This window comes from Oncorhynchus tshawytscha, linkage group LG11 (genome assembly GCF_018296145.1).
Source record: "Oncorhynchus tshawytscha isolate Ot180627B linkage group LG11, Otsh_v2.0, whole genome shotgun sequence".
NCBI classification, from domain to species: domain Eukaryota; kingdom Metazoa; phylum Chordata; class Actinopteri; order Salmoniformes; family Salmonidae; genus Oncorhynchus; species Oncorhynchus tshawytscha.
In genome coordinates, this window is record NC_056439.1 from 6,016,901 (window position 1) to 6,037,845 (window position 20,945).

Sequence of the window (20,945 nt, forward strand, 5' to 3'; positions counted from 1 at the left end):
TCCCCAGATTGTGTACATCTCAAGCTACACTGCTACGATTTCTCCACGTTGTGGACACTCCTGTGTCTGATCAGGCTAGTCAGGAAGGAGAAGCTCTTGGAACACAGCTTACACTTGAAGGGCCTCTCCTTAGTGTGAAATTGGACCTATTAGAGAGGCTATTATAAGTATTTTACGCATCCAAAAGGGAGTGCGTTTTATAATGTACAGTGGAATTTAAAAGATGAACAGAAAGCTGATATTTTGCTTCTAAGTAGATATTTGACAAGGTTTTAGAATTATTTGCGGGCAGTGCAGCATATTTAGGTTCAGGAAGAAGTAAATGCAAAATTATATTTAATTCAAAATATCTGTTTACAGGTCCACAACAATTTGCAAGTTTTTCTCTTTCAGAAACTTTAAATACAGCAAATGTCACTGTAAATGTTATTATATTTTGCCAACACCTCCAGAGACATTTGATCAAGTTTGCCATTGCTATTTCCTTTATAAATGGCCTTGGCCTAATTCCAATACTTAAAGTATACACCATAAAAGGTCAATGATGGGCGTTTTTCAGGCAGAGTTTTAATGCTTGTTCACGTGCGCTCAGTTTCAAGACAGCACTCACCTTGTCTTTATAATGGGAAACATGCATATGTTTATAAATATTTTTTGTACGTGCGCTCTCTTTTCAGACATGCGACACACAGATAGTATGAAATGTACCCAACAATTACAAATGAGGCCCTTGATACGGGGCCAAGGTTTGTGACCAGCCACTTCATAAATAATTAAGTCAGTCAGCACAGAGTTACTTTTGTATTTAATTTCAACAATATCGTCATACACTCACAACTTGAAGTTCGGTACTTTTATTGCACAAAACGATACATTTGATAAGTACAGTCGTGGCCAAAAGTTGAGAGAATGACACAAATATATATTTTCACAAAGATTGCTGCTTCAGTGTCTTTAGATATTTTTTGTCAGATGTTACTATGGAATACTGAAGTATAATTACAAGCATTTCATAAATGTCAAAGGCTTTTATTGACAATTACATGAAGTTGATGCAAAGAGTCAATATTTGCAGTGTTGACCCTTCTTTTTCAAGACCTCTGCAATCTGCCCTGGCATGCTGTCAATTAACTTCTGGGCCACATCTTGACTGATGGCAGCCCATTCTTGCATAATCAATGCTTGGAGTTTGTCAGAATTTGTGGGTTTTGTTTGTCCACCAGCCTCTTGAGGATTGACCTTAAGTTCTCAATGGGATTAAGGTCTGGGGAGTTTCCTGGCCATGGACCCAAAATATCTATGTTTTGTTCCCCGAGCCAATTAGTTATCACTTTTGCCTTATGGCAAGGTGCTCCATCATGCTGGAAAATGCATTGTTCGTCACCAAACTGTTGGATGGTTGGGAGAAGTAGCTCTCAGAGGATGTGTTGGTACCATTCTTTATTCATGGCTGTGTTCTTAGGCAAAATTGTGAGTGAGCCCACTCCCTTGGCTGAGAAGCAACCCTGCACATGAATGGTCTCAGGATGCTTTACTGTTGGCATGACACAGGACTGATGGTAGCACTCACCTTGTCTTCTCCGGACAAGCTTTTTTCCGGATGCCCCAAACAATCGGAAAGGGGATTCATCAGAGAAAATGACTTAACCCCAGTCCTCAGCAGTCCAATCCCTGTACCTTTTGCAGAATATCTGTCTGTCTCTGATGTTTTTCCTGGAGAGAAGTGGCTTCTTTGCTGCCATTCTTGACACCAGGCCATCCTCCAAAAGTTGACAGAGGAAGAACAATGATTCCAAGCACCAGCCTCCTTTTGAAGCTTCCAGTCTGTTATTTGAACTCAATCAGCATGACAGAGTGATTTCCAGCCGTGTCCTCATCAACACTCACACCTGTGTTAACGAGAAAATCACTGACATGATGTTAGCTGGTCCTTTTGTGGCAGGGCTGAAATGCAGTGGAAATGTTTTTTTTGTGATTCAGTTCATTTGCATGGCAAAGAGGGACTTTGCAATTAATTGCAATTCATCTGATCACTTCATAACATTCTGGAGCATGTGCAAATCATGCCATCATACAAACTGAGGCAGCAGACTTTGTGAAAATTAATATTTGTGTCATTCTCAAAACTTTTAGCAAAGTTATTCAACAGTCGTTGCCAACACTTTACCTTCAAGAAGAAAAAGAAACGCACACCTATATAGGCGTGGTGCTGGCTAATGGAGTAGAAAACTTGAAAATAAAGGAGAGCCACACACTCTAGGAGCTCAGATGCAAAACATTTAATATCCAACGTTTCGACAGCCAAGCTGTCTTCATCAGGGTATAATCACATACACTGCGGGATGACTCGTTTATATAGTGTCAAAAGACACACCGGTGTCTGTAATCATGGCCAAGTGTGGCCTAATTATCATTGGTTAATTCTCACATATTAAAATGGCAGACAAAGAACAGCATACAAAAACAAATGGATAGCATACGATCATAGATTCATTTTAGACTACACAAGCTTACAAACGATTACAGTGGCAAAAGTTACAATAGTCACAAGAATGGCTTCAGATCAAAGTCTGCGTTGAGACCGAAGGGAGGAAGGGTCTTTAAATTAAAGATCCAGGAACCCTCTCGTTTTAACAATAAATGATCAAGATCACCCCCTCTCCTAGGGAAGGTGACATGTTCGATGCCAATATAACGCAGAGACTAAATCAAGTGGTTTGCTTCCAAAAAGTGGGCCGCAACTGGGTAAGTCGAGTTTTTGCACCTAATGGTGCTACGATGCTCTGAGATACGTATTTTTAATTTGCGCTTTGTTTTACCCACATAATTTTTACCGCAAGGACAAGTTATCAGATAAATAACTGCCTTAGTGGTGCACATAATAACAACTTTGATTGGGATCTATTTCCCTATTTTTGGGTGTTTGAAGGATCAACATTTATAAGTGCCATTGCATTGAGCACAACCATTACACTTGTAATTTCCATCCAGTACGGGCACAAATAGACATTGTTCGGGAATATCTTGGGGTGGTAAATCAGTGTACCAATTGGTCTCTGAGATTTCTGCCCCGCGAGAATACGACCAAGGGAAGGTCCGAAAACACATTACCGAGATTATTATCGGATTTTAGAATGTGCCAATGATTGAACGATTCCCTTAATTTGTTCAGAGCACTTTGAATAGCGGGTAGTTAGAACACAAGAATGCGTCTTTTTGCGAGACTGACCTTGAAAAAGGTCATGTCTCGTTTTGTTTTGGATTTTCTCAATGGCAATATTAATCTGATCATTTTTGTACCCCCTCTCCTTGAATTTTCTTTGCGTCTCAGCCATATTTCTGTCGAAATCTGATTGTTTTTTGCAAATTCTTTTGTTTCGACAGAATTGGCTGTAGGGAAAACTATTTTTCAAGGGAAGTGGGTGACAACTGTCAGCCCTCAACAAACTGTTACGATCAGTAGGTTTCCTGTAAAGATCTGTGTATAAAACACTTTACCTTCAAACTAACTAGTGTGCTAAATTACTAAAATGTAAATATAAATGTACAACATATCACTATGCGTATTCTGAGGTACCTCCTCGCTGAGAACCTCTTCCCCTTGTGGACCTCCAGGTGCATGTTCAGCTGGTGGGAGAACCTCTTCTCACATTGGGGCAGCTGAAGGATTTCTACCCTGTGTGGACTCTCTGGTGCCTCTTCAGGCTGGAGGAGTGGGAGAAACTAGCTCGGCACAGGTGGCAGCCGAATGGTTTCTCCCCTGTGTGGACCCTCTGGTGCCTCTTCAGGTTGGACGAGTCTGAGAAACTGGCTTGGCACAGGTGGCAGCCGAATGGCTTCTCCCCTGTGTGCATCCTCTGGTGGATCTCCACCTGTTTGGGGAAACTGAAGGCTTTCCCACAGAACGAACACTGGAATCGCTTCTCTTTGCCACCGGATCTACTGATAGCATTACTACTACTATCATTTGTCAATGGGCTTCTGTAGCCATTTAGTGTTGAGGCACTGGCAATGTCTGAGGTCTGGTTTAACATTAGGAGAGTGTGAGGAGGATTAAGGCCAGGGACTGTCTGTGTTGTCACAGGGTCCATATTCCAGTTGATGGATCCTATAGAAGGCAGGCTGAAGGCAGCACCTGTTAGCGGGTTAACCTGAGGCGCCATCAGTCTCTCTGAATCACAACTATAGGAGCAGGACGGAGCATCGCTAGCCGGATTTGTTCTTAGACAGACACCTCCTCGTGCCCGCAGACCAAATCTACACCTCGCCCTGGTCTCAGCTAGTCTGTTGTCATGGAGACTAAGTTCGGTTGCTGTTTTGTGTTCAGTTGTCTGTTTCTGGTTGTGGTTAACGGTGTTGTTCCCCAGCCCAGAGTTGAGGACGCTGTCCCATCCACTGACTTCCACTATGTCGCCTCTGGTCCTGACCTGCTCAGTGGTGATGTCCCTTGGGCCCTTGGTTGCACCTGTTGGGGTCTGGGAATCCAAGCTGGCTGCCCAGTCTCCTCTGTTAGCCTCCAACCAACCACCTGCAGGAAGAGGTTAGAAAACAGACTTTACAAACATGGCTTTTTTGTTGTTGTCAATAACTTGGTCATGTTTGTACATTGCAATGTGTGTTCTACTGATTTCAGTTTATGAATGAAGAGAAAAACAATTGCCAGGCGCATCACTATTCCCATTGATGATATATTACTGTATGTAGGCTATATGTATTTGTCCCTTACCTTGCTCCCCCATCTTTAGTCCATTCAGCAGGTCAATGCTCTCTGGTTCTTCCTCAATTGTCTCCTCTTTGACCAGCAGCAGATCAAGATTCCCATCCTCCATGTCTACTGACTGTAAGATATGTTAGTACTAGTACTAGGCAAACTGCTAGTTGATTTGATTTATTGACCCTCTTTAATGCTTTAGTAATTCAAAAGGCATGGTCCCACACTTACGACTAAATTTATCAAGACCTGGACCCATATCTACAAATAATCTGAGTAAGAGTGCTGTTATTTATGATGATCTAAAAGGCTAAACTGATCTGAGAAGCTTTGTGGATACAGGCCCTGACCTAATACCATTCAGACAGTAGTTTACAGTGGGCTCACCTCAGTGAGACTGTGTGTGGTCCTGTGCTGCTCAGCTGGTTCCTCTGTGGGTTCAGGAGGAGGTGTAGTCTGGTTGTCCTCCATGACCATGGTCCCCTCAGGGTTCCCCAGACTCTCCTCACACCCCTCCTCCTTCACCAGCAGCACCTCTGGACCCTCCTCCTCCTGGAAGAGACAGTATGATATAGATTACAAAGACATACACTTGGGACGGCAGGTAGCCTAGTGGTTAGAGTGTTGGACTAGTAAGCGGAAGGTTGCAAGATCGAATCCCCGAGCTGACAAGGTACAAATCTGTCATTCTGCCCCTGAACAAGGCAGTTAACCCTCTGTTCCTAGGCCACCATTGAAAATAAGAATATGTTCTTAACTGACTTAACAAGTTAAATAAAGGTCAAATAAAATTACACTCCCTCAGGTATGTACACAGAAAATAAACACACTTTCAAGATGGAGTGTTTAGCCATCCCCACTATGTTTGAGTCCTATACTGTATTTACAGAATAACTTCATTGTTGTTAAACCCATCATGTTGGACATAAATATGATGTTGTGGGTAAAAATATGTTAGCTATCAAAAGTCAGACAAACCTGACTAAACTATTTGGACGTGTAGAGTAGGTGTTTGTTAGTGTGTAGGTATACTTAGTAAGTTGGTTATAAAGTGCTGTCGGGTTTATGCAGAATAGATTGAGATCATATGTGATGTATATTAAAGAGAATCTCAATGAAAGTCTTAGAATGAAAGGTCCCATTTTGTGTTTATTAAACAGAAACTAGTTTTAAAAACTCCATATGAAAACCACACATACAGTTGAAGTCGGATGTTTACATACACTTAAGTTGGTGTCATTAAAACTCGTTGTTCAACCACTCCACAAATGTCTTAACAAACTCTAGTTTTGGCAAGTCAGTTAGGACATCTACTTTGTGCATGACACAAGTAATTCTTCCAACAATTGTTTACAGACAGATTATTTCACTTATAATTTCACTGTATCACAATTCCAATGGGTCAGAAGTTTACATACACTAAGTTGCTGTGCCTTTAAACAGCTTGGAAAATTCCAGAAAATGATGTCATGGCTTTAGAAGCCTCTGATAGGCTAATTGACATAATTTGAGTCAATTGGAGATGTACCTGTAGATGTATTTCAAGGCCTACCTTCAAACTCAGTGCCTCTTTGCTTGACATCATGGGAAAATCAAAAGAAATCATCCAAGACCTCAGAAAAATAATTGTAGACCTCCACAAGTCTGGTTCATCCTTGGGAGCAGTTTCCAAACCCCTGAAGGTACCACGGTCATCGGTACAAACAATAGTACACAAGTATAAACAACATGGGACCATGCAGCCATCATACCGCTCAGGAAGGAGACGCGTTCTGTCTCCTAGAGATGAACGTACTTCGGTGCGAAAAGTGCAAATCAATCCCAAAACAACAGCAACGGACCTTGTGAAGATGCTGGAGGAAACAGGTACAAAAGTATCTATATCCACATAACCTGAAAGGCCGCTCAGCAAGGAAGAAGCCACTGCTCCAAAACCGCCATAAAAAAGCCAGACTATGGTTTGCAACTGCACATGGGGACAAAGATTGTACTTTTTGGAGAAATGTCCTCTGGTCTGATGAAACAAAAATAGAACTGTTTGGCCATAATGACCATCGTTATGTTTGGAAGAAAAAGGAGGAGGCTTGCAAGCCGAAGAACACCATCCCAACCGTGAAGCACAGGGGTGCCAGCATCATGTTATGGGGGTGCTTTGCTGCAGGAGGGCCTGGTGCACTAAACAAAATAGATGATGTTGATATATTGAAGCAACATCAAGACATCAGTCAGGAAATTAAAGCTTGGTCGCAAATGGGTCTTCCAAAGGGACAATGACCCCAAGCGTACCTTCAAAGTTGTGGCAAAATGGCTTAAGAACAACAAAGTCAAGGTATTGGAGTGGCCATCACAAAGCCCTGACCTCAATCCTATAGAAAATTTGTGGGCAGAACTGAAAAAGCTTGTGCGAGCAAGGATGTCCTACAAACCTGACTCAGTTACACCAGGTCTGTCAGGAGGAATGGGCCACAATTCACCCAACTTATAGTGGGAAGCTTGTGGAAGGCTACCCAAAACATTTGACCGAAGTTAAACAATTTAAAGGCAATGCTACCAAATACTAATTGAGTGTATGTAAACTTCTGACCCACCGGGAATGTGATGAAAGAAATTAAAGCTGAAATAAATAATTCTCTCTACTGTTATTCTGACATTTCACATTCTTAAAATGAAGTGGTGATCCTAACTGACCTAAGACAGGGAATTGTTACTTGGATTAAATGTCAGGAATTGTGAAAAACTGAGTTGAAATGTATTTGGCTAAGGTGTATGTAAATGTCCGACTTCAACTGTATATTAAAGATACAAATTGGCTGAAAAGAACTGGCATTAAAAATAAATATCTTCATGAACATGATAAAATGCATTCATTTTCTCATTAAAAGTGTCGTTGGGGGAAAAAAATAAGTGAATGGAAGTTTTGAGAACATACAGCAGCGGTTTCCAACCTTTTCTAGCATAAGAGCTACTTTTAAAATGTTCCAAGCTACTATTGTTTTTCTAGCTTTCAAATTGGCATGTTCTTCTCTGCCCTGCAACGCTTCCCAGGGTCCTTAGTGTATGAGAGAAAGTTGTGTTCTCTCTCAATATACTGGTAAATTCATGGTTAAAACTAAGGGGGCTCTATAAAATCTGAGATCCCCCCCCCCAAATTATGTAATGTTATATTTTTCCTGGTTTTTCACTCTTAAAACTACAATTGCTCATAGAGAAACAACGAAATCAAATGCTTAAATCACATCAGAACTTTTTTTGGTCGGTCTGGAAGAAAACAAAAAAACTAATTCCCCTTTAATTGTGCGTCTAGCGAGTGAGGAATGTGCCGTCTTGCGATGGTTCTGTAATGCTGCTGCTAATTTCATGGCAAAGTATGCAAATAATAGATACAAACACAACATTTAATTGAGAAGGTTTTGGGGAAACTCAAAAGACAGTTATCACATCAACTGGCTACACAGAGGGAGACAAATGCCTGCACCATACAGACAGATGGGCAATATTGCTGAAAATGAATTGGTAGATATTGTGTTAAGTTTGGCTTTTTTAAGCCAATAGTGACTAACCAGGGGTGGGATAATGTCAATGCAACGTTGACTAGATAGTAGCTGGGAGCTTGCTGTGTCTGATACTTGTGAGATTTGTTGGAACACATGAAAAGTGCATGTACTTTCAGAAATGTTTGGCAAGCTACTCATAGGTGGAGACACCATAGATGGGCAACGTTGACGGGAGTGGGGTCCAGAAAAAAATCGGACCCCCCCGCCCCCACGAGCAAAATTTTTTAGAGGCCCCCCCCTCTTGACAGCAGAGAGAAACTTTTGATTCAAATTCCTACAAATCTACACATTTTACCATTGGGCGTAGAAATAATGTTGCAGTTTTAAAGCAAGTCTACTGCAACTCTACACAATTTGACATTAGGTGGAGAAATTTCTGCCAATTGCCCAGCCCTGGCCTACATAGTACAAACACAACATGTAACAGACTGTTTAGGCTTATATATGTCTTTAAATATCACACAATGTCTGCATGCATTATTCTATCCAGGAATATTCAACACTGAAATCTGTGAATCTCGTTATTCCAAATGCATCTGTTGGTCTTTTCTACTGACAAAAATAAAAATGCATCATTGTCTTTAGTGAAGGGTTTGATCTCAAGTCAGAAGCTATCAGGTAGAATGGTAATTTTCTATGTTTCTATTGAGTGGAATGTTTTTTCTGCTGGTGTATCCTGAGGTAGGTCCTCTCTGAGAAGCTCTTCTCACACAGGGGGCAGCTGTAGGGTTTCTCCCCTGTGTGGCCCCTCTGGTGCCTTTTCAGGTCACCAGCCTGGGCGAAACGCATGTGACACTGGGTACAGCTGTAGGGTTTTTCTCCTGTGTGGACCATCTGGTGTCTCTTCAGGTGGCCAGCCTGGGTGAAGCGCATATGACACTGGGTACAACTAAATGGTTTCTCCCCTGTGTGGATCCTCTGGTGGATCTCCACCTTCTGGAGGCAGCTGAAGCCTTTGTTACAGAACATGCAGAGGAACTGTTTCTCTTTGCTATTGCCTGATGTGGCTCCCCCTCCCTGAGCCTGGGCTCTAACCCTGTCGTTTGAGTTCAATACCTGATCGAAAAGGACGCGGCTGTGTGAATTGGAAGGCCCCATCGACGTGGACACTGGGTCGCTATCCCCGAGTGCGTGTAAAGGGGAGTGAGTAACAACATTTGGATTTGTCTCTAAGCTTTTCCTATAATCTAAGAAATCTCTGCCCTGTGAGTGTCCGTCTCCTAGGTGACTATCTGCATTCCATGTGGGAGGAGCGTCGCCCTCCACTTTCACAGTCACCTCATCTACCACTATACACTCCCCTTTCTTATCTAGGCACCCTTCAGAGTATAAACTACTACTGCACTGGTTCCAATCCTCTCTAGACTGATCAGTCTGTGTTTCTAAACCCAAGGATATGTTGCCAGGGTCCATCTCTGTAGCATAAGAACAAGACAGATCATCACCTCCGGTGTCTAACGCGTCACCATCCCTACAGGAATGAACTGTCCTCTGGCGAAATACCGGTAAACACTCTGAGCTAGAAGCAGGAGGACAGCCCAGTGGCCCCAGCCTCTCTGGGTCTGATCTGTGGTCAGATCCTGTGTGTAACAGCCTGCGTGTTACAGTTAAAGTGTTGGTATCTGTCTCTGTCTTGAGGACGGTGTTCAGGAGTCCACTGACCTCCGTGATGCTGTGTTGAGTTCTGGGCCGCACTGAGGCGGTTGTGGGGTCCTTCGTGGCTACAGGGGGCACTCCAGCCAGTCCAGTCTCAATGTCATCACTATGCCGTGGGTACTGCTCTCCTTTAGACCTCTCCAGTTTGACCCCAGGAGCTACAGCCTCTGTATCTGCAGACTGACACAAGAAGAGTGGAGGTTATTACCGGTAAATGAGTTGAATCGTATAACAATGTCGTAGGGAAGTCTCACAAGCTCCCCTATGGCAGATAAATAAGGATGTACATGTAAACAAGTGAATAGCTGAGGGGAGCCTTTCTGAAATAAATGGGCCACATTTGATTTACAAAGTAACACATTTTTAATGCAGCACTATTAGACTAACCTCTACGATAACGTGATGGGTTGAGGTTCCACTCCCCTCATCAACAGTGATTGGTTGGTCATCTCTCCATGTATTGTGACCCACTGGCTTCACAAAGCTCTTGTGGCCTCCAGGTAGATGTCCTTCACCTGAGAAAGTGATTGGGGGAAAAGAAATTGGTAGGTTAGCTACTGTCTGCTCAACAGTATAGACCCTTGTCTGTGTTTGCAAACATTGCCACATGAGGGCGCAGGGTGTAATTTGGTGGCAGAACACAGGGAGTTCTCATAGAATGCCAGAAAGAAAGAAAACATTTCCCATGTTGCTTTTGAGTGCATTTCACACTACCATGGGATTTTAATTGGACCCATGGAGGGCATAATTCTTCCTGATGTGTATTACCTGTAGGTGACACCGTCAGCCCAGCCGGTAGTGCTGAGTGATTAACCCAAATGTCAGTTGTTTTTCGGTTTCTAAACAACTAATTGACCAACATCTGCGGAGCAGGCATGGAAACTGAAAGACAATTTATGCTTGATCTGTAAATGTCGGAAGTTCTGACGCATTTGCGGCGGCTTCGGACGCATGCTAAGGCCAAAGCAAGCTCCATATTGCATTGCGGAGGGCTCCATATAGCTCTGCATTGACATGTTTGGTTGACAGAAGGTGGGGGCGGTATGTCCTGTATGAACAATAGCTCTGCTCTGCTAAGCGCAAGAGGTAAGAAAGCCCTGATTTCGGGCAGACAATGCATCGCAGTAAATGCTGTACTGTCACTTCAGGTGACGAATTGACCACGAAGAACCTTTTGAGAGAAGCGAGAACGCGCAATCGAGGGGGCTAGAAAGCAGTTGCTTCGCTATCCTGAAAATACATGATCTAAGTGATTGACAGTTGGTACTCAGTAGTCAAAGTATGACTTATTTACTTTGAAGAACTACTCAAATTGATTTTGTCATACAGCATAGACAGCAGCTCTATAGAGGTTAGATGATGACTTGGAATGAAATAAAGTAATCAAATAAAACATGTTATTCAAGTAAAGTGAATAAATGGTCAATAAGTGATAAGCAGTATAGGCAGTCAACTACCGTCGTGGGTATTTTATTAATTGTATTATTCTGTGTTAAAGCGTTCAACCCACATGATGCATAGCGCTAATCGTTCAGCAATGCCAGCCTGTAATACACTCCTGTCCCCGGTGGACCGACTCGTACATAAAGCAGCCTCTATTCAGGCTGCAAAGGCATCCGTATATTATTTTATTTTATGTTTGTGTGTGACGAAGACGATTCGTGATTAAGGCAGTAGCCTAATCTAGCCTGTTAACGTTAGCTAGCTACCACTAGTGGATATAATTTTAGCTAAAAGTAATCTATAGAGATTTGAAACAATTTGCACCATGTCTAAGAGACAACTATCAGGAAGCGAATATTTAAAAACAAATTTAAAAATGAGATGAGAGGCACAATCTCTAAACCACAGAAATTAGCTGGTTAAATTGATAAACGTGCAGCAATGTCCATCAGCTGGTGTGAAGAATGACAAGCCTATGAGGACAGCCCATTCATTCGCCGAGAACGACGAGCCCCTGTTTGCTGATTCTTGCAGCGAAGACCGCAAACCGGAGGAGTCCGAGCCATACACTTCCACCAATGATGACAGCTCTCTGGCTGGACAAGAACAGCAGGCCCAGCCACACCTCCAAACAATGCCGGCGGAGACCCTACTATCTTGGACCCGGATTCAGATTTGTCGCTACCCGTCCCGGATGAGAGTGGTGATGCTGCTGATAAATCCGACTGCCAGACAAAATAAATAGAAAAGATCCCAGTGAGTGGCCAAAATATATGAATGGATCTTTACGGGATATGTTAGTGCAGGCTGGGCCACATCAGGAGGAGGAGGGGAATTTCCCAAGAAATGAAGGGCAACGAAAGTTTTCGGTGGCCCACTACAATAGGAGGATGGCGAACAGGGAGAGAGTGTAGAGACCATGGCTTGTCTATTCCAAGCAGAATGAATGCAGCCTTCTGTTTTTGCTGCAAACTTTATTCACACAAGTGCAAATCTGAGCTGGTCAGGGATGGAATCAGGGACTGGAAGAATCAATGACACCTCCTCAGCTCGCATGACCACCTAGATAGTTTCTAGAGGTGGAAGGAGCTGGAGGCTGGTGTCCAGGCAAACTCAGATGATTTGAGGCCCATGGACAGCTACCGAGAGAAAACATAGCGGACTGCAATGCAGCACCACAGCAGAGGAAAGAGGCCACTCTACGCGGAGACGAAATAAATAAATGCTGAAACTGAGGTTGAACAATAAAATTCGATTTGGTCATTGACAAAGCTTATTTTACACTGCTCCAGCGAAACGAGGCCCGTCATGCATTTATGAAAGCACTTGTTTCCAAAGCTCAAATGCACTTACTGTTTTACAGTTCTACAGGAATATTAAAATATATGTTAAATATGTTACACTTTTTTTATTGTAATTGTAACAATTATGGTGTGGTGCCATGTGTTATAACAGGTGGATTACTATTTTCCAGCAGCATACCACCCTGCATACCACTGCTGGCTTGCTTCTGAAGCTAAGCCGGGTTGGTCCTGGTCAGTCCCTGGATGGAAGACCAGATGCTGCTGGAAGTGGTGTTGGAGGGCCAGTAGGAGGCACTCTTTCCTCTGGTCTAAAAAAATATCCCAGTGCCTGACGGCAGTGATCTGGGACACTGCCCTGTGTAGGGTGCCGTCTTTCGCCTGGGACGTTAAACAGGTGTCCTGACTCTCTGCGGTCATTAAAGATCCCATGGCACTTATCGTAAGAGTAGGGGTGTTAACCCCGGTGACCTGGCTAAATTCCCAATCTGGCCATCAAACCATCACGGTCACCTAATAATCCCCCGTTTACAATTGGCTCATTCATCCCCCTCCTCTCCCCTGTAACTATTCCCCAGGTCGTTGCTGCAAATGAGAATGTGTTCTCAGCCAACTTAACTGGTAAAATAACAGATAAATACAATTAATAAGAAACTCAGTTTCCTACTATAGGTAGTAGATTGCAACATTGCAACTCTCCGATGCAGGGTTTAAAGTCAAATTCTCTTCTGCCTGGTGAGGGACCTCCAAAAAAATGTATGGGCATAAACATAGAATGACATATAATTGGAGCCTATTTCTTCATCTCCCAAAAAATAAGTTGTAAGCCTACCTGTTTGACAGACACAATGATCCTATCCATAGATGTCGGTATAGCCAAATACTCCCAATACTGTCGCATGCACTGATTAAATACCTCTGTCTGGGAAGGGCTTGGTGTGTTTGACTAAAACCAGGGCTCGAATTGAGTGAGGGTATCACATATGCCCTTTTCGTTAACAAAGGCTATCTATTGTTTGCTTTATATTTTGAAATAAATACAAAACGTATCCAGATTATATCAAGAGTTCAATAACAGTGCTCAACTCTGATGCCTTATGGTAGAAACAAGCTAAAAAATGTCAGCGAAAGAGTTGACCGACGCATATGTGGATATATTGATTCCACTCTATGACAATCTGAAGCTAAACTGCAGCCTATAATATTCAAGAAGATTTAAAAATGTGACTTTGCTATTCTGTCCTTATTAATTGAGCTTTTTTCTTTCTGAAAAGAGAATATGTTTGTTTAAACTTAGGCAGCTTTTAGGGAAGCACTTCTGTTGTTGGGTTATACCATAGACGAGTAGCCAGCAGTTGAAGCTTACAGTTTTCTGCATCAATAGAACCTCTGTCTGGGTGGAAAAGTAATTTTTGAAAGTGCCATGCTTAGATTCATACGGATGTCTAAGATGTAATTATTTTTGTCTCACCTAGGGTGGCAGAAGGTACAGAGCATTGGTGATTTTATCAATGTAATCAGATCGAAAATATTACGCTGTTATTGACATTGAACTGATTATATAGCCTACTAACAAGGCCAAACCTATTGGGGGAGGGGAAGATTTGTCTCGCCTAGGGAGGCAGAACTGTCTGAATAATAGTAAAATATATATATATATATATATATATATATATATAAACATACTGCTCAAAAAAATAAAGGGAACACTTAAACAACACAATGTAACTCCAAGTCAATCACACTTCTGTGAAATCAAACTGTCCACTTAGGAAGCAACAGTGATTGACAATAAATTTCACATGCTGTTGTGCAAATGGAATAGACAACAGGTGGAAATTATAGGCAATTAGCAAGACACCCCCAATAAAGGAGTGGTTCTGCAGGTGGTGACCACAGACCACTTCTCAGTTCCTATGCTTCCTGGCTGATGTTTTGGTCACTTTTGAATGCTGGCGGTGCTTTCACTCTAGTGGTAGCATGAGACGGAGTCTACAACCCACACAAGTGGCTCAGGTAGTGCAGCTCATCCAGGATGGCACATCAATGCGAGCTGTGGCAAGAAGGTTTGCCGTGTCTGTCAGCGTAGTGTCCAGAGCATGGAGGCACTACCAGGAGACAGGCCAGTACATCAGGAGACGTGGAGGAGGCCGTAGGAGGGCAACAACCCAGCAGCAGGACCGCTACCTCCGCCTTTGTGCAAGGAGGAGCAGGAGGAGCACTGCCAGAGCCCTGCAAAATGACCTCCAGCAGGCCACAAATGTGCATGTGTCTGCTCAAATGGTCAGAAACAGACTCCATGAGGGTGGTATGAGGGCCCGACGTCCACAGGTGGGGGTTGTGCTTACAGCCCAACACCGTGCAGGACGTTTTTCATTTGCCAGAGAACACCAAGATTGGCAAATTCGCCACTGGCGCCCTGTGCTCTTCACAGATGAAAGCAGGTTCACACTGAGCACATGTGACAGACGTGACAGAGTCTGGAGACGCCGTGGAGAACGTTCTGCTGCCTGCAACATCCTCCAGCATGACCGGTTTGGCGGTGGATCAGTCATGGTGTGGGGTGGCATTTCTTTGGGGGGGCCGCACAGCCCTCCATGTGCACGTCAGAGGTAGCCCGACTGCCATTAGGTACCGAGATGAGATCCTCAGACCCCTTGTGAGACCATATGCTGGTGCGGTTGGCCCTGGGTTTCTCCTAATGCAAGACAATGCTAGACCTCATGTGGCTGGAGTGTGTCAGCAGTTCCTGCAAGAGGAAGGCATTGATGCTATGGACTGGCCCGCCCGTTCCCCAGACCTGAATCCAGTTGAGCACATCTGGGACATCATGTCTCGCTCCATCCACCAACGCCACGTTGCACCACAGACTGTCCAGGAGTTGGCGGATGCTTTAGTCCAGGTCTGGGAGAAGATCCCTCAGGAGACCATCCGCCACCTCATCAGGAGCATGCCCAGGCGTTGTAGGGAGGTCATACAGGGACGTGGAGGCCACACACACTACTGAGCCTCATTTTGACTTGTTTTAAGGACATTACATCAAAGTTGGATCAGCCTGTAGTGTGGTTTTCCACTTTAATTTTGAGTGTGACTCCAAATCCAGACCTCCATGGGTTGATACATTTGATTTCCATTGATAATTTGTGTGATTTTGTTGTCAGCACATTCAACTATGTAAAGAAAAAAGTATTTAATAATAAAAAAGTATTTAATAATATTAATAATATTTCATTCATTCAGATCTAGGATGTGTTATTTTAGTGTTCCCTTTAGGTTTTTGAGCAGTGTATATATATCACTACCATTCTAGGGTGGCTAATGCTACTTCCTGATGTTGCCAGGAGTAGACAGACTCACTTGGTGTGCAACACCCGAAAGTTGTCCGAAAATGGTGGTGGATTTTTTTATATGACCAGCACGCACATTTTGTCCGTGTTTTCCCCACTGACGAGCCATTAAATCAAGTTAAGGAAGAAACTGAAGCCTTTGCAGCCTGAATGGAGGATGTTTTATGTACCAGCCGGTCCATAGGGGCCAAGTTTGTTGCTAACGGAATACATTAAATTCGGACGTAAGATGACAAACAATGTAAAAGGCCGGTTGGACTAGGCTATATATGAATGGCGACAGCCACCGCAGGCTCCGCCTTCTGCTAAATGTACCTCTTGTCATTCCTTTGTATCGGTCGAGGATCTTGACACTACTGGGACGACTGGCGAGGACGCGCTCTCGCATTATTCTCTCTGCGCGCTCCCGTGCCACCTTCAGTTCCAGTAGCTGTAGTTTCCTCCGCAATCCCCTGCTTTCTTTCTTGCTTTGAGTTATTTCCAAACGAAACACTGCATAGTCGTCGTCTACGACTTTACAGATCTCTGCCACGGCTGCATTCGCTAGCACCTCCATGATGGAGGCTATTTGTGTGTGAAAAACCATACAGTTAACGTTAGCCATTTTTAGCTAACCAGCAGCCAGCTAGCATCTATACAAAGCCCCGTGATCAACGCGAATTAAAAACTGCCTGGGGTAATTATGCGATTCTGTGCAGTTAAAAGTGTCACCGTTTTAGTTCCAGGGTGTTAATAAACGTCTAAATAACATCAATATAAACGCTTGTTTCTGGTCACTGTTCACTTCCGTTCTTCTTCTTTAAAGTTTTATGGCCGACTACACCTATTGGTGTATTGCAGCCACCTACTGTCTTCTTTGATATTATGGTGGTCCGAAAATAAATGCTATAGGTCCATGCTGCCACCTACTGTTTTGGATGTATATCAGCCCAAGTAATTAACTAAATCAAATAAACAAGAACAAAACTCAATTTACTCCTTCATTCGGGATCTGGGGCCTGAGAAGGAAGAGCATTTTAGGACAGTATTTTTTGCAATGTATCGGCAGTGAAGTCCTGGAAACTCCAAAACATTTCAGCTCGTTTCTTTGACTCTGTTTGTTTATGCAGTACAATTAATCATATATGAGATAAACACCCTAAAATCCACCTTCACAATCAGCATATCAGTTCCCCTCAACTGTTGAACAACACTCGGTCTCCGGAGCATCCACCGCCGTGCCTTCAGCTCCGCTCTCATTCAACTACTTCACGTGTCACTGTGTAGATGACCTGCTGTATAGCCCTGACCCTTGCCACTTCATACTCGTTTACCCTGACCGGGCACTCCGGGGAATTGGGAACGTGGTTGCCATCACAATTACAACATCGTCCACCCTCAGATTCTTCAACATTCCTTCGGCACACACTTGATATATGTCCATACCTTTTGCAATTCTGGCAAAACAGCGGCTTGGATACAGAAGCTCTCACCGCAGACATAACATATCCCATCTTCACATGTGAAGGGAGATACTCTTTGTCAAACATCAATAATACCGACAGGCTTTCTTCTTTCCCCCATCCAGTACACGGCATGCTTCAACTACTCCTCGTAAACCACAAAGCCTCCACATTTCGGGGCAGCAGGTAGCCTAGTGGTTAGTGTTGGGCCAGTTACCGAAAGGATGCAACAATTCAAGTTCTGTCAATGATGTTTGGCTTGTAATGTGATGTGATTGATCTGAAGCCAAATCGACACTGACTTCCCTTGAGACTTTTTTTGTTTGTTGGTGCCCTTCCCTTGCTTCAATGCTATGGTGGCAACAATGTCAGGCGCTTTTTGACTAGACAGCATAGATGGGCTACACATACAGAGACAGAGGGGCACGATTTTGTTCCCTTGGATGCTTTATCCTGGTGAGATACATTCAGCCTCTTGCGAATTGAAGGAAATGTATGGAACACAGAGAGACAAAATATTGTTTTGTTTGTATTTTTCTTAGTTTCTTGGTAATTTTTTGGAGGAAGCCTAGCTTCCCTTGGCATCCATGCATACAAGCCACTCCATATTATTACTGTTCATGGTTGCACCTCTACTTACAATTACACTGTAGAGAACAGATCTTATTGATTGAAACTCAAAACGGTGTGGTTAAATTAAAAATGTATGCACGCTGTTCTTTGAAATACAGTACTGCTTATTACAAAACACTTCTAATCTATGATCAGTATCTTTTGAAATATTTACTTAATACTTAACTGATGTAGATGGAATAAAGTCATTCTATTATTTTATACTCTATTCTTTCTAACGAGCAGACTACTTTAGAAAGAACAGTGCGTTAGCAAGAATAGAGTAGAAAAGAATAGAATGACTTTATTCCATCTACATCACCTCAATAAGGTAAATATTCAATTGTCTTTTGACAATTGTCTAGCTGTACTTTTTGTTTATGGTTGATGCAGATTGTTGTTCATTAGCCAATGAGTGTTTTTCAATGAGTTCAAAGCACGTGAATGTATCCAACTCGTATTAACGACTTCACAACTGGTAAGAGCGGCGGGTAGCCTTGCGATTTGAGCGATGGGCAGTAATCGAAAGATTGGCTCGAATACCAGAGACGACAAGGTGAAAAATCTGTTGATGTGCCCTTAAGCAAGGCACTTAACCCTAATTTGATCCAGGGGGCGCCATACTACTATGGCTGACCCTATAAAACAAAATCATTTCACTGCACCTGTGCGGTGCGTGACAAAACACCACCTCAAAATTGGTTACGAACGCATTAGTCTTTGAGCTCCCTCCTTGACCGTTAGACCTCTTGTTTGGGTGTTGTTGGGATTGTGAGCTGTGTTATAGGCTAGGTACACTGCATTCGGAAAGTATTCAGACCCCTTAACTTTTTCCACATTTTGTTACGTTATAGCCTTATACGAAAATGGATACATACCTATGTAAATAAGGTACGTGTTTTTTTATAAATGTGTAAAAATGTGTAAAACCCTGTTTTCACTTTGACAATATGAGGTATTGTGTGTGGATTGATAAGTGCAATTTTAAATTGTATCCATTTTAGAATAAGGATGCAACATAAAATGTTGAAAATGGGAAGGGATCTGAATACTTTACGAATGCACTGTACCTCTTGTGTTGAAAGCCCATCCTGGCACTGTCTGTATTTGTGGGGTAATCATGAGGTACCTCAATTGAGGAAGGCTAGATCTAGGTCCAGGCCCTTCTATGAACCCAGTCACAAGGCATTAGATGAGACTCTGAAGGAGAAGACAGACTTCCTGATAGACTACCACCAGGGGAGTCTCCCACCACTCTCTGTGAAGGCTGAAGCCCAGGGTGACCTGCTCTGTTCATCATGGATACTGTGGTGTTTTTATCATAGGAGGGTCCATCTCTATCAGCCCCAGGCCCTGCATCATCACTGTACTGAGACTGTAAAGAGAAGGGTCTGGGCTGCAGACTGGATCCCTGACTGGAGCCTCTCTCTCTCTGATGACCACCAGGACTGAGGGTGTTCAGTCCCCCTGTCCACTGGTGGTGATCTGTGTGGTGGAGTCTCTGTCCCTAGCAGCACAGTGCCGGTTCCGACTCAGGTAGGAAGAGTGACAGCTCCTGATACAGTGTCCTTTTCCGGGGCCCGGGTTTGTGACCAGCCACTTCAGAGGTCCAGTCTCTCCCACCAGCAACATCGGATACCAGCAGGTCTTCATGGACTGCAGACTGTAAACACAAATTGTACAGAGATGTATAACGGTTTATATAAGAAACAATTTTCTGTACACACAGAAACATGATAATATTACAATGTTAACCACAGTCAAGCCCATCTCTACAACAGGGATTCAAGTACCTAACAATATGGAGCCATTAGAGTTAAAAAATATATATAATAATTAAATATCCATGTGTTGATTCATGAATGAAGTAGACAAAATCTACGCCTCAACCTAGTCTTAGTCAGTATGTTGTGATGGAGACTAAGTTTGGTTGTTGTTTTGTGTTTGGCTGTCAGTTTCTGGTTGTGGTGAAAAGTGTTGTCCCCAGCCCAGATTTGAAGACGCTGTCTTATCCAGTGACTTCCACTATGTCACCTCTGGTCCTGGCCTGCTCTGTGATGTTGTCCCCTGGGCCCTTGGCTGCACCCGTCTGGGTCTGGGAATCCAAGATGGACGCCCAGTCTCCTCTGTTAGCCTCCAGCCAACCAGCTACAGAAAGAGGTTAGAAAATATGACCCGTTTCAGAAAGCAAGGGGTATGTCGCACGTCACAGGAGAGGCATTTTGAACGTAACAAAATGTTTTTTTTAAATAAAAAAATGCAGTTTTGGCCAGAAATGTGTTCTGGAAAATGTCCAGAAGGTCACATGACCCACTACAGTGACTGTCAATCATCAAATCATTGGAATGAGAAAAACAATCTATAAATAATGTTTATTTTGCATGTGCAGTTGGTGGTTGGTGGTGGTAATGCACCTTAAAGCTGGTTGCCAACCGCCATATAAAGTCCAAAGAAGAAGACACCTGAAGGAGGAGACTACTATTACTATAAACAAAATCTGTTTACCCTTTTATCTGTGGATAATTAGAGGACCTTGTGCATTTCAGGTAAAATACCAACCCAATGTTTATATCCCAGGACAAATCAGCCAGTAACAGTAAGCTAGCTAGCTAGCTAAATTGCGATAAATGTTGAATGCTTTTCGACCTGTCCACAAATGATTACAGTGGGTTCAGAGTTCGTGTTGATATTTCAACCTGCGTGTCCTGATCGCTTCTAGTGCGGGTGGACAAAATCAACATGGACGCATGCGCGTGACCGGTGTGGTCAGCATGTAAGGCACTGCATCGCAGTGCAAGAGGCGTCACTACAGGGTAGCGGGGCGTCGTCCGGGTTAGGAGAGGGCTTGGCCGGGGGGGCATTACTTGGCTCATTGTGCT

General features: G+C 43.3%; 2 protein-coding genes across 2 annotated transcripts; both read right to left on the minus strand.

Annotated features, from left to right (window-relative positions):
• Window positions 1-2,749: 2,749 nt before the first annotated feature.
• On the minus strand, window positions 2,750-5,151 carry LOC112262383 (zinc finger and SCAN domain-containing protein 21-like). The gene is made up of 3 exons (XM_024438044.2): window positions 5,099-5,151; window positions 4,727-4,838; window positions 2,750-4,528 (listed from the first exon to the last, which is right to left on the minus strand). The coding sequence occupies exons 2-3, from the start codon at window positions 4,827-4,829 to the stop codon at window positions 3,672-3,674; spliced, it is 960 nt and encodes a 319-aa protein (XP_024293812.2). The 5' UTR covers window positions 4,830-4,838; window positions 5,099-5,151; the 3' UTR covers window positions 2,750-3,671.
• Window positions 5,152-8,092: 2,941 nt separating this feature from the next.
• Window positions 8,093-18,994, minus strand: LOC112261319 (zinc finger protein 182-like). The gene is made up of 3 exons (XM_024436589.2): window positions 16,328-18,994; window positions 10,309-10,436; window positions 8,093-10,101 (listed from the first exon to the last, which is right to left on the minus strand). Exons 1-3 carry the CDS (start codon window positions 16,614-16,616, stop codon window positions 8,908-8,910), a joined length of 1,611 nt encoding a protein of 536 aa, XP_024292357.2. The 5' UTR covers window positions 16,617-18,994; the 3' UTR covers window positions 8,093-8,907.
• Window positions 18,995-20,945: the final 1,951 nt, after the last annotated feature.